The sequence below is a fragment of the Microcaecilia unicolor genome, chromosome 6, assembly GCF_901765095.1.
Source record: "Microcaecilia unicolor chromosome 6, aMicUni1.1, whole genome shotgun sequence".
In the NCBI taxonomy this organism is placed as follows: Eukaryota; Metazoa; Chordata; class Amphibia; order Gymnophiona; family Siphonopidae; genus Microcaecilia; species Microcaecilia unicolor.
In genome coordinates, this window is record NC_044036.1 from 210918194 (window position 1) to 210931142 (window position 12949).

At 41.5% G+C, this 12949-nt stretch overlaps 1 protein-coding gene across 1 annotated transcript in view; it reads left to right on the forward strand.

The window, feature by feature from the left end:
• LOC115471985 (histone acetyltransferase KAT2A-like) overlaps positions 1-12949 on the forward strand; it is a 754860-nt gene that overhangs the window by 54541 nt on the left and 687370 nt on the right. Inside the window, 1 exon segment of the mRNA XM_030205993.1 lies at positions 4647-4792. Coding sequence (XP_030061853.1) covers positions 4647-4792 — 146 coding nt within the window.

Sequence of the window (12949 nt, forward strand, 5' to 3'; positions counted from 1 at the left end):
AACAACTACATTTACCATAACCACACCATACGGCACACTTCCCATCTCAGAAAATCTGAAAATTATTGGAGTCACTATTGACCGAAACCTCACACTCGAGACCCACGGGAAGAATATAACGAAAAAAATGTTCCACTTGATGTGGAAACTTAAGAGAATAAAACCTTTTTTCCCAAGAAACATCTTCCACACCCTAGTACAGTCATTAGTGATAAGTCACCTGGACTCCTGTAACTCTTTATATGCAGGCTGTAAAGAACAGACCATTAAAAAACTCCAAACAGCCCAGAACACCGCTGCCAGACTCATCTTTGGAAAAACTAAATACGAAAGGGCGAAACCTCTAAGAGAAGAAACTACACTGGCTACCACGCAAGGAACGAATTGAATTCAAGATCTGTACAACCGTCCACAAAATCATCCACGCAGATGCCCTACTCTATATGTTAAACCTAGTGGACCTACCGCCTAGAAACGCCAAAAAATCGACCCGCAGATTCCTCAATCTGAACTTCCCCAGCTGCAAAGGAATTAAATACAAACAGGCATACGCTACTACTTTTGCGTATAAAAGCACACAGATCTGGAACGCGCACTACCCATGGCCCTAAAAACTATGGACAATCTAACCAGCTTTCGCAAAGCTTTGAAGACACATCTCTTCAACAAAGCCTACTAAATACATCCTAATAAACCATTCCTCAAACTACTCAGGTGCATCAAAACACCTTTCACAATACCTTACCTAGCACCTTACATCTAAACCATACACCTTCAACCGATTATTGAATGTATTTAAGATAATGTAATGACTGCACCATAACATCAACCTTACATCTAAACCATACACCTTCAACTGATTATTGAATGTATTTAAGATATTGTAATGACTGCACCATAACAGCACTCTGTAAGCCATATTGAGCCTGCAAAAAGGTGGGATAATGTGGGATACAAATGCAATAAATAAATAAATAAGTAGTAGTAGTAGTACCCACTAGTTCAGTGCAACAGCAGCTAAGTGTGAGTTTATTTTCATTATAAAATATAAAACTCGATAAATAAAAATGATAAAAATGAGTTTTGAATATTGAGCATAAAAAATGAGGTTTTTGACTTATGAGGATGCTCGCCAGCTGGTTTACAAAAGAAAAAGTTAAATTTCAAAAGTAAACGCTGAGCAGCGCGGTCCACTGTTCAGTAAAAAACAGTGAGCACCGAGTATCTGAAGTCTTTTCCTCGTGGTTCGCACAACAACATAGAGAGATAATTACTTGCAAGTTGTGGACTTACAATAATTCAGATGAGGCAAAGTCATTGCTTGTACTAGTCTACCTGAGGTTCAAGAGTTAGTTAAATCTAGGAGCACCCCTAAAATTTTCACTGTGGTTTCAAAAAGGATAACTATTCCCAAAATGATTGGATTATTGAAAGATTTAATGTTTAAACTATTTCCCATCCATAATAATTTGGTCTTACCTGCATTCAGTGGGAGGTGGTGGCCAGAGAAGCAAACAGAATGTTAGTAATTATTAGGAAAGGAATAGAGAATGAAAGAAATAATCTCTCATAATGCCTGTGTATTGCTCTATGGTGCGACTACACCTTGAGCATTATATGCAATTCTGGTTGCTACACTTCAAAAATGATATAGTGGAATTAGAAAAGGTACAGAAAAGGATGACTAAAATGAACAAGGGGATGGAATGACTCTCATATCGGGAAAGGCTGATGAGGTTAGGGCTCTTCAACTTGGAGAAGAGATGGCTGAGGGGGAGATATGAGGTCTTTAAAATCTAGAATAGAGTGGAATGGGTAAATGTGACTCAATTGTTTATTCTTACAGAAAGTGCAAAAACTAGGGGACAAGCCATGAAGTTAGTAATAGTTTCAGAACAAATGGTAGGAAATATTTTTCACTCAATTCATAGTTATCTGGAACTTGTTGCCAGAAGATGTGGTAAAAGCAGCTAGTGTAGCGGAGTTAAAAAAAAAAATCTTTGCACAGATCTCTAGAGGTAAAGTCCATAAACGGTAACGGAATTCAAACATGCGTGGGATATACATAAAGGAATCCTGTGCAGAAGGAATGGATCCTCAGAAGCTTAGCCGAAATTGGGTGGCGGAGCAGGTGGGGGGGGGGGGGGGGGGGAGAGGGGTTGGTGGTTGGGAGGCGAGGATAGTGGAGGGCACACTTATACGGTCTGTGCCAGAGCTAGTGATGGGAGGCGGGACTGGTGGTTGGGAGGCGGGGAATGATAAGTTACCTCCAAAGAGCACAGATACCGATAACACCGGGAGCAGACCCGCTAGGTCAACCAGGTGGAGATGGTAACACTTCGGTGACCTCTGGGTTGGAGCTATCGCCCAGCCCCGATGTTAAGAGCGCCTCCCCCGCAACCCTTGGGAACGAGCACATTGACGCCGGTTTCCATTGTGACGCCACCGAAGAGTGAAGCAGTTGAGTAGTCCAAATGCCTCAAGTATCCAGTAGGAGTGGCAGTATGCCACCATTGTCAGGATCAGGATTAAGTCCGCCAGATATTTGTTTCTTGTCCCTGAGAAGCTGAGGAGTCACAGAGCCTGGGAAGGAATTTTCCCTGTAACATTTACTTTGGAGTCCATCTGGCTGGCTATTGTAAAGTAAAAGAGTGGGCCATGTAAATTCAGATTTAAGTGCTCTTACAACCCGTGTGACTTAAATGGAGTCTAGAGTTCTAGACTATGATAACTTCTATTCAACCTTTTTATTATCCTTACCTGTACAAGAGAGACAAGCAAAAATAATACAAGATTGCACTTCATGTCCTAACAAGTGCAAAATGCTTGAAAATAGTTTGAGGAGCCATAATTTGTGAGTGTTAAATTTTCCACAAGTGGTACTATTGGCTCCAAGAGAGCTTTTTAAGAAATATCTAATGGAGGTTTCAAAATCCCTTCTGAGTAGATGATGATGACAGCAGAAAAAGACCTGCATGGTCCATACAGTCTGCCCAACAAGATAAATTCATATGTGCTACTTTTTATTTGTACCTGTCCTCTTCAGGGCACAGACCGTATAAGTCTGGCCAGCACTATCCCTGCCTCCCAACCACCAGCCCCGCCTCCCACCACCAGCTCTGGCACAGACCGTATAAGTCTGCCCAGCACTATCCCCGCCTCCCAACTACCAGTCCTGCCTCCCACCACCAGCTCTGGCACAGACCGTACAAGTCTGCCCAGCACTATCTCCGCCTCCCAACCAACAGCCCCACCTCCCACCACCGGCTATGGCACAGACCGTATAAGTCTGCCCCGCCTCCCACCACCGGCGCTGCCACCTAAACTCAGCTAAGCTCTGAGAGTCTTCTTCCTATGACAAAAATATATTATCTACCATATAAGAAAAGAAAGAAGTATGAAGAATTGGAAAGTGAGGATTTCTGTCTTTCCGGACAGTCTAAATGTCATCAAGCTGTTGGATACTTCTCTGGATGGTGTTGTAGATTGCATGATTCTCCTTGTGTCTTTTGTATTTTCAAATATAAGATATCAGCTTAAGTTAATTATTGATAATAAGTTTCCATTACAGCTTGTAGCTGATGCCTAAGGTTGACAATAAGGTATTTTGCAGGGATTTCAGGTTGAAATTAAAGTTAGTATTGGGTTCTTTTTGATTTTCTTCCTTGCATCCTCAAGATTTATATTTTCTAGTATCCTTCCCTTTTATTGAGGACTTAAAGAAGTTAGTATGGTGGTTTTGGATATTTCTTTGTATTATGATTACTTTTGATTGCTCTGTCCCATACATTCCTATTTCTGTACACGTTTTTCAGCTTGATTATGTTTAAATTGCAAATAAAAATAAGGCACCTCATCTTCATTTTTTCTCACTTTTTTGACCTTATAATATCTGAGTCATAAATTCCTTCAACCTGTTTTAGGGCTGTAATTAGTCTTACTAATTTTATTTTTTTGTTTTAATTTTAAGTTTGGTTAATATTTTATAATTTTGTTGCTGTATATGTTTTAATGCTTATAATCGTGTTTTAAGACTTTTTATTGGCATGTAATAAATTGGTAAATGGTATCTGCTTGGTATCAAAATTGCTTACCTGTAATGGATGTTCTCTGAGTAGAACGGCATTCATACAGTTTACTTGCTTCCTTGACAGAGTTAACTTGCTTAGGGCCCTGTTTACTAACTGTGCTATAGGTGCACTAGCATTTTTAGCAGGCGCTAAAATCGCTAGTGCACCTTAGTTAACAGGGCCCTAAGTCACCTTTGTCCTTCATTTTCAATTTTTTCTTTGTGAAGATTGGCTAAACAATGAACTAAAAAATACTATATGCAGACAGGAGACCCTGCACAGGCAGGGAAAACATTCTAAAAATGTTCTGAATACTCTGGGACCTGTTCTGCATGGTACATGTGATGGTCACCTATCCTAGATAGGTGACTTGTTTTGTTGCTATCAGAGAGTATCTATTATGGGTAAGCAATTTTGTTTTTCATTGGGAAATGAAGGTCCTTTTAATGTTACTGAATTCAGTTGAATAAAGTTAGAAAAAGATCAGCCATCTAATGCCAAAATTAACTAGCTAGAATACTGTTTCTGTACCGGTGGACCTTTGCACTCATTTTATTTGAATGTTTTCACATACAGCTGACCATGTTTCTCACCTGGAGAATGTCTCCGAAGATGAAATTAATCGCTTGTTAGGGATGGTTGTGGATGTCGAGAATCTCTTTATGTCTGTGCACAAGGAGGAAGACACTGATACTAAACAAGTTTACTTTTATTTGTTTAAGGTAAGGCAATGTATAAACTATGGAAAGATGATTAATTAAGGAAATGGTAAGAGACAGTATTTGGTACGTAGAGGATTGGTACTATAAATTAATAACTGATGAATTCATCAGGTACAATTGGCTTGATTTCTGGGTAAGTCATGTCCCTTCCACTTATCTCTTTTGCTATGGACCTCTAGTTTGCCACTGTTCAATGCTAAAGAATTTCCTCTGTTGTGTAGAAATAAGACACCAAGGCACTCATTTTCAAAGCACTTAGATTTACAAACTTCCATAGGTTACTATCAGGCTTATTTTCGAAAGAGAAGGACGCCCATCTTTCGACACAAATCCGATTTTGGGTGTCCCTAACTGCTTTCCGTCATGGGGATGACCAGAGTTCCTGGGGGTGTGTCGGAGGCGTAGCGAAGGTGGGACTTGGGCGTGTCTAACACATGGGCATCCTCGACCCATAATGGGGAAAAAAAGGGGTGTCCCTGACGAGCATTTGGATGACTTTACCTGGTCCAGTTTTTCTTACGACCAAGGCACAAAAAGGTGCCCGAACTGACCAGATGACCACCGGAGGGAATCAGGGATGACCTCCCCTTACTTCCCCAGTGGTCACTAACCCCCTCCCACCCTTAAAAAAGAACTTTAAAAATATTTTGTACCAGTCTCAAATGTCATACTCAGATCCATCGCAGCAGTATGCAGGTCCCTGGAGCAGTTTTAGTGGTTGCAGTGCACTTCAGGCAGGCGGACCCAGGCCCACCCCCCCCTACCTGTTACACTTGTGGTGGTAAATGTGAGCCCTCCAAAACCCACCAGAAACCCACTGTACCCACATCTAGGTGCCCCCTTCATCCGTAAGGGCTATTGTAGTGGTGTACAGTTGTGGGGAATGGGTTTTGGGGGGCTCAGCACACAAGGTAAGGGAGCTATGTACCTGGGAGCTTTTTGTTTTTGAAGTCCACTGCAGTGCCCCCTAGGGTGCCTGGTTGGTGTCCTGGCATGTCAGGGGGATCAGTGCACTACAAATGCTGACTCTTCCCACGACCAAAGGGCTTGCATTTGGTCGTTTCTGAGATGAGCGTCCTTAGTTTCCATTATCGCCGGAAATCAGGGACGACCATCTCTAGGGATGACCTAAATGTCAAGATTTGGGCGTCCCCGACCGTATTATCGAAATGAAATATAATACGGGTTTCCCCACCCCTTGGCCGGGACGTCTTGAGGAAAACTTGGCTGTCCCTTTCGATTATGCCCCTCCACATTACTTTGTACGTCTAAGTGCTTTGAAAATACGCCTCCAAGTAAATTATAGGTCCTGTCTTTTTGATGGACTAATGTAAAACAGGGGTTGGCTTTAGAAGGGTTTGGTGGCATTTGTATATGTAAATAGCACATGTACATAAACAGCAATTTTAGAAAAACCACCATTGAAATGTGTATACTCATGGCAGGCACAGATTTGAATGCATCTTGTCACCATCATGTTTTGGGCAGGTCTTTGAGGAAAAGGTGGCTGAGGGGGAGATATGATAAAGGTCTATAAAATAATGAGTGGAGTTGAATGGATAGATCTGAAGTGTCTGTTTACGCTTTCTAAAAATACTAGGACTAGGGGGCATGCGATGAAGCTACAATGTAGTAAATTTAAAACGAATCGGAGAAAAATTTTCTTCACTCAATGTGTAATGTATTTATTTTATTTATTACATTTGTATCCCACATTTTCCCGCATAGCAGTAGGCTCAATGTGGCTCACAGGTTCCGGAGAGGAGAGTACTAACTCCGGGAATATATACAGAGTGGAAAATAGAGTAACAGTAGGTGCAAGGAAGCTGATAAGGTTCCGGAAAAGAGAAGACAACTCTGGGACGAATAAATAGTAGCATATAGAGAAAAGTAATCCCAATGAGGCTGATAAGTCTCCAGGGATGGGACTACAGCTTCTAGTGAGCAATACAGAGTAGGATAAGGGTAGAAGTACACTTAATTATAACTGGAGTGGTAAAATTCGTACAGTTTGAAGTAATAGGATTATGTGGAAGGGGTATTGTTCATTTCTTAGATCGAAAGATGTGATGCATTGTTCATGAATTATTTCGGGTCTGCTGGGTAGGCTTTCCGAAAGAGGTGACTCTTGAGGTCTTTTCGAAATTTTAGATGGGTGTTCGTAGTTCTTCTTTTTTTTTTTTTTTTTTTTAATTTTAAAGTTTTATTAAATCTTCACAAACCATCTTATACAGCAGTGGGGTATTACCCCTCATAATCTCTTACATTTCCTCATATGTTTCAATTTCTCATCTAATACATCCCCCAACTGACCTACATCCCTCCCCTCCCACCCATCCCCGTATCATGGTGGCGCTGCGCACTGTGCTTGCAAGAGTTCATAAGGTTGCCAGATTTTGTTAAAGGTTCCCAACCGACCTTTTTATTGCAGTCAACTTTGACATTTGATATATATAGTCTGCTTTTTGAGTTACCCCCTGTATCTCCGGCGGCTTTTGCTTTTTCCAGGCTCTGGCTATAGCTAATTTTGCCGCTGACAAGTACTGAATAGCCAGCTTATGCTTTATAGTGTCAATTGAAGCCGGCTTAAAATGTAGAAGGCAATTTTCTGCTTTCCTTGCTGAAGTTATTTGGCTTATCAGAGTGATCACTTCCCTCCAATACTCTTGTATCCTTGGACAGTCCCACCAAATGTGCATAAATGTCCCCCTGGCACCACATGCCCTCCAACAGTCTGCTGATGACTCTGGGTATATACGTTGCAGCCTGTCTGGCGTATAGTACCACCAGTAAAACACTTTAAATCCATTCTCAATCATAGACTGTGCCATGGAGGGTTTAAACAAGTAACGATATCCTCTCTTCCAAGTTTCCTCTGGAAATGTGCTCTGTAGTGCCGTCTCCCATCTGTGCACATAATATACCTGGGGGTCTGTGCGCTGTAGCAGTGCAAGGTACAGACGGGTAACGCTTCCCCTGCCTTCCCCCTTCCTCAATGCCCTTTCCAATGAGGTTTCCCCATCCCTAATTCTTCCCGTGCCCAGGTGAGTATATAATTACGCACACAGCAATAGAACACTTGATCTCTTTCCTGCAATCCATACTCCTCCTGCAGGTTTTCATATCCAATTACCTTGTCATTGTCCCATAATTGGCTCAATGTATATAGCCCCACTCGAGCCCACTGCCTATATAGCAGCTCAGTTTCACCTAGTGGAAAGCCCGGGGCCCTGCATATAGCGGTCTGCAGAAAATACTTTCGCTCTGGGAACCACTGTTTCCTAATTTGATACCAGGTGGACAGTATGTGACTTACGCCTATCGGTACCCTTTGCCCTATTTCCCTCAGGTCCTTTCCCGGTAGCCATAGTACATCCCCCACCGAGCGCATCCCCAGCCAGGCTCTTTCCCAATGCAGCCAATTTTTGTTAATGGTAGGGTGCCAATCTGCCAATATTCTCAGTTGGGCAGCTTGATAGTATGTAGATGTTTGGGACTCCCATCCCTCCCCTCCCCTGAGGTTGGAACAATATAGCTCTCCGCACCCGCAGGGAATGCTTCCTCCAGATAAAGGCAAATAGCTTTCGATTAAGTCGGGCAAAGAAGCTGCGGGGGATTGGTATGGGAAGTGCCATAAAGAGATATAACATTTTCGGGAGCATCATCATCTTTACTGCACTGATACGTCTCATCCAAGAAATATTCAATCCCTCCCATCGATCAAGTTCCGCTAATATCTCCGCTACCATTTTTTATGGGAAATTTGCCTCAAAAAGATCCTCCAGGTGTTCGCAGCTCTAATGTTTCTAGGTAAAGCGTTCTAGAGCTGGGTGCAAATGTAGGAAAAGCTGGATGCATATGTTGGTTTGCATTTTAGTCCTTTACAGTTTGGGTAATGCAGGTTTAGAAACGTTCTTGATGATTCGATGATGTTTCTAGTTGGTAAGTCGATAAGTTCGGTCATGTAGGTTGGGGCCAGACCATGGATTATTTTGTGGACCAGAGTGCAAATTTTGAAGGCTGTTTGTTCCTTGATTGGTAGCCAGTGCAGTATTTCACGTAGGGGTTTAGCACTTTCGAATCTTGTCTTTCCGAAAATGAGTCTAGCTGCTGTGTTCTGCGCAGTCTGGAGTTTTCTTAAGATTTGTTCTTTGCATTCCGCATATACGGCATTACAGTAGTCAACATGTGATAGTACCATTGTTTGAATTATGTTACGGAAAGTTTCCCTTGGGAAGAATTGTTTGATCCGTTTTAGTTTCCACATTGCATGGAGCATTTTCTTCATGGTGGCAGAGGCTTGGCTCTCCACAGTTAGGTTGGTGTCAATAGTAATTCCAAGGATCTTCAGTTTGTCCGATATTGGGAGAGTATGTTCTGGGGTTTTTATGGATGAAGGGAGGTTTGCTTTGTGGTAAGAAGAGAGAATAAGGCAGTGAGTTTTTTCCTTGTTGAGTTTGAGTTTGAATGCCGATGCCCAGGCATCCATTAAACTTAAACTAGTCTTTATTGTAACAGTGATTTCTGTTGGATTAGAGTTGAATGGTATGTAAATGGTGACATAATCCGCATACAGAAAAGGATTAAGATCATGCTTGTATAGGGAATGAGCAAGGGGGATCATCATCAGATTAAATAATTTGGGTGAGAGAGGTGAACCTGGGGGTACTCCGCAATCGGTACTCCATGATGGTGATATGTTTGAGTTTGCTTTTGCTTGATAAGATCTCATGGTTAGGAAACCCTTGATCCATTTCAGTATATTTCCTCCTATGCCTATCTTGTCGAGTATTCTTAATAGTATATAGTGATCAACCATATCGAATGTGCTTGACAAGTCGAATTGCAAGAGAAGTATGTTTTTACCTAATGCGATTTCCTTTTTGAACTTGGCTAGGATGGTTTCCGTACTGTGGAGAGATCTGAAGCCCGACTTTGATTCATGAAGGATTGAGAAATTGTCGATGTATTCAGTAAGTTGTTTAGCTACAATGCTTTCGATCAGTTTGGTTGTAAGTGGGATGGATGCCACAGGTTAGTAGTTGGTGATATTGTTAGTTTTCTTTTTGGTGTCTTTTGGTAATGGTGTGAGTAGTATATTACCTTTGTCTTTGGGGAATATGCCATGCTGGAACAAAAAGTTGAGGTGGGAGGTAAGTTCAGGGATGAATCGAGTGGGGGGGGGGGGGGGTTATTAGATAATTGGGGCAGGTGTCCAATTGATAGTAGGCTGTAGAGATCTTATTTTTTGCTAGTGCTATTGTTGTGTGATCTGGGCGAAATTTGTCCAAGTTCGGTCGGCTGGGTATTCTGAGTGTGGGTCTAGCTGATTAAGGAAGGTATCAAGGTTGGTGTAGTCCTGTGACATATTTTTGCTTAGATTGACAATGTTGCCTTTGAAGTAGTTAGCAAGATCGTCTGCTGTTGGGATTCCTGATTTTGTTGAGGACACTGGTTTTGTGTGTAGTAATTTATCCAGTAGCTTGTATAACTTTTTTCATGTCTTTGTAGTCAGACCCTAGTTGTTCATTATAGTAGTTCCGTTTGGATTTCTTGATTTCATATTTGTATTTTCTATGTGATTCTTTCCAAGTGTTTAGATTTTGATCGTTTTTGTTTTTTCTCCAGGCTCGTTCGAGTTGTCTGGTTCTAGATTTTAATTGTTTCACATTTTCGTTGAACCATGGGGTCCTGTTTGGTTTGTGAATGTTTTTTCTTTGTAAAGGAGCTAATTCATTTAGAACGGTGATACATCTTGATTCCCAATCTGCAAGGTAGCTGATGGAATCAGATGGAATAGACCAATTGTTGTCGTAAATTGATTGCCAGAATGCAGTTGTGTCCACTTTACCTCTGGTTTGGTAAGATTTTTTTTCATCAGCTTTGAGATGCCCATTCTTCAGCCAATGTAGGGTCAGATTTAATTTGAAGTGATCTGACCATGGAATTTCTGTCCATTTGTGGTCAATGACTTTAATGATTTGGTGTGATGCAAATTTATGGGTTAGCAGGTCAAGTGTGTGGCCTTTTTTGTGGGTGGCATTCGGATATGGCCATTCGAAATCCCATAGTTGGAAGAATTCCTTACAATCTTGGACACCAGTTGAGTTTGGGTCTTCTAAATGAAGGTTTATGACCCCAATGACTAGTATGTTTGAGTTAGATGTACAAGTGGCCGATATGAAATCCATTAGGGTTATATATGCTTCGCTCCAAGTGCCTGGCGGTCTGTAGAATAGGACGCAGTTTAGATTGCCGGCTACACTTTTATGTTGCAATCTGATTGAGGCAATTTCTAGTTGAGGTGTGATTGATTCAGCAGTGGTTTCTAAAGTGAGATGGGATCTGTAGATTATGGCAATGCCTCCGCCTCTTTTACCTATTCTGGTCCAGGGTGTAATATTGTATCCCGGAGGGCAAAGGTCCAGTATTATGGGATCTTTTTGGTCATGGATCCAGGTTTTGCAGATGATGAGTAAATCTAAGGTTTCCGATGTGATCCAATCTTTTATAATTTCTGTTTTGTTTACTGTTGATCTGGCATTGATGTAACCTATTTGAATTGTAAAGTATGGATCTTCTCTAATGGTGAAAGTGGGAACCTTTTATTAGTTGTCGTTTGTATGTCAATTTGGATTTATTAGAGCTTTTTTGTGTTGGTTGTGCAGTTTGTGGGATAATGATTTGCTATTGTAAGTTCTGTTGCCGGTTTGGTTGAGGTTGATGTGTCTGGTAATCCTGAATCGGCTGTGTAGTATTGGTATGGTGTTATAATCATTGAGAGGTGTGACTAAAAGTATTTGGACCAATGTTAAGGAGTAGATTCCTAAGAGTAATTTCATTACGTTCATTCTGGCTCCTTTGTGTAATAGTGTGCTTTCGGTTTTGCACTTTCTCAGGGGATCCTATGTGATCTGTTGCGTGTTAAATGACTTTATGTATTTATTTATTTTAGTACATTTATATCCCGCATTTTCTAAGAATGAACTCATGAGGGAGAGTGGAGTGCTGTTAGGGGTAATGTTTTTTATGAAGTGAGGTTTATCTGGACTAAATTCGTGAAGTAAAGAAGGAGTGTGTGTGTAAAAGTATGAGAATGATGAAGGAAGAGGGTATATGAATTTGTGGGTGTTTATTATATGGTACCCAGTTATGCTCTGCTTCTTTTTCTCAATGATGTATCCAGTCGACTGGTAATTGTGCCATTTAGTGTGTGAATGTATGAAGGTGAGTGTATGTTGGAGTGTTGATGTGATTCATGGACTTTGCTCGTGGGTCCAAGGTCGTAGGCTCCAATTGCAACTTGGACAATCCTGCAAGTGTCAGACCTTCTATTTTCAGGTCTTCCCTTCTGTTTTCTCTATGACCTTGGTAGAGATCTGTCCCATAAGGAGTAAGGATCCTGTCCTCTGATTTGGCACTTTTCCCACCTTTTGCAGTATAGTGGTTTCTTTGCCTGGCCTGCTTTCCGATTCGGTTGGGGAGATTTGCTACATTTGATTAGCAGCTTAGGGTTCTTGTATCTTTTTCTCTCACCACTTCTGAGGCCTGTCCCACTATGATTTCACTTTGCTACCTTCATTAGGATGATGGGGGCTCCTCTCCTCTTTCTTTATGAAATGCAGACTCAACTTAATGGAACACTGTAATGTTACAGGAGTCTTCAAATACATTCAAGATATTTCCATATCTATTGCCTTCATATATACATTGCTTTCTTAACTGGGAGCAGTCAGTTGTCCGTAAACCAGATACATGCCCCAGCACTGTCAGATATATAGTATCTGCTTTACAGAGGCCGCTTTCTCCTTGTTCTGAGTGCTGGAGACTGCTCTCCCAATGTACAAAGGAGCAGAGGACTTGAAGCAGGTGAAGAGCTCAGAAGGCAGCACACATTCAAATAACAATGCAGTTAGTGATGTCACCCACCAGTATCTGCTTTACAGAGGCCGCTTTCTCCCTGTTCTGAGTGCTGGAAACTGCTCTCCCAATGTACAAAGGAGCAGAGAACTCTGGAATTCGTTGCCAGAGAATGTGAAAGGGGCGGTTAGCTTAGCGGAGTTTAAAAAAGATTTGGACGGCTTCCTAAAGGAAAGCCCATAGACCATTATTAAATGGACTTGGGGAAAATCCACTATTTCTGGGATAATTAGTATA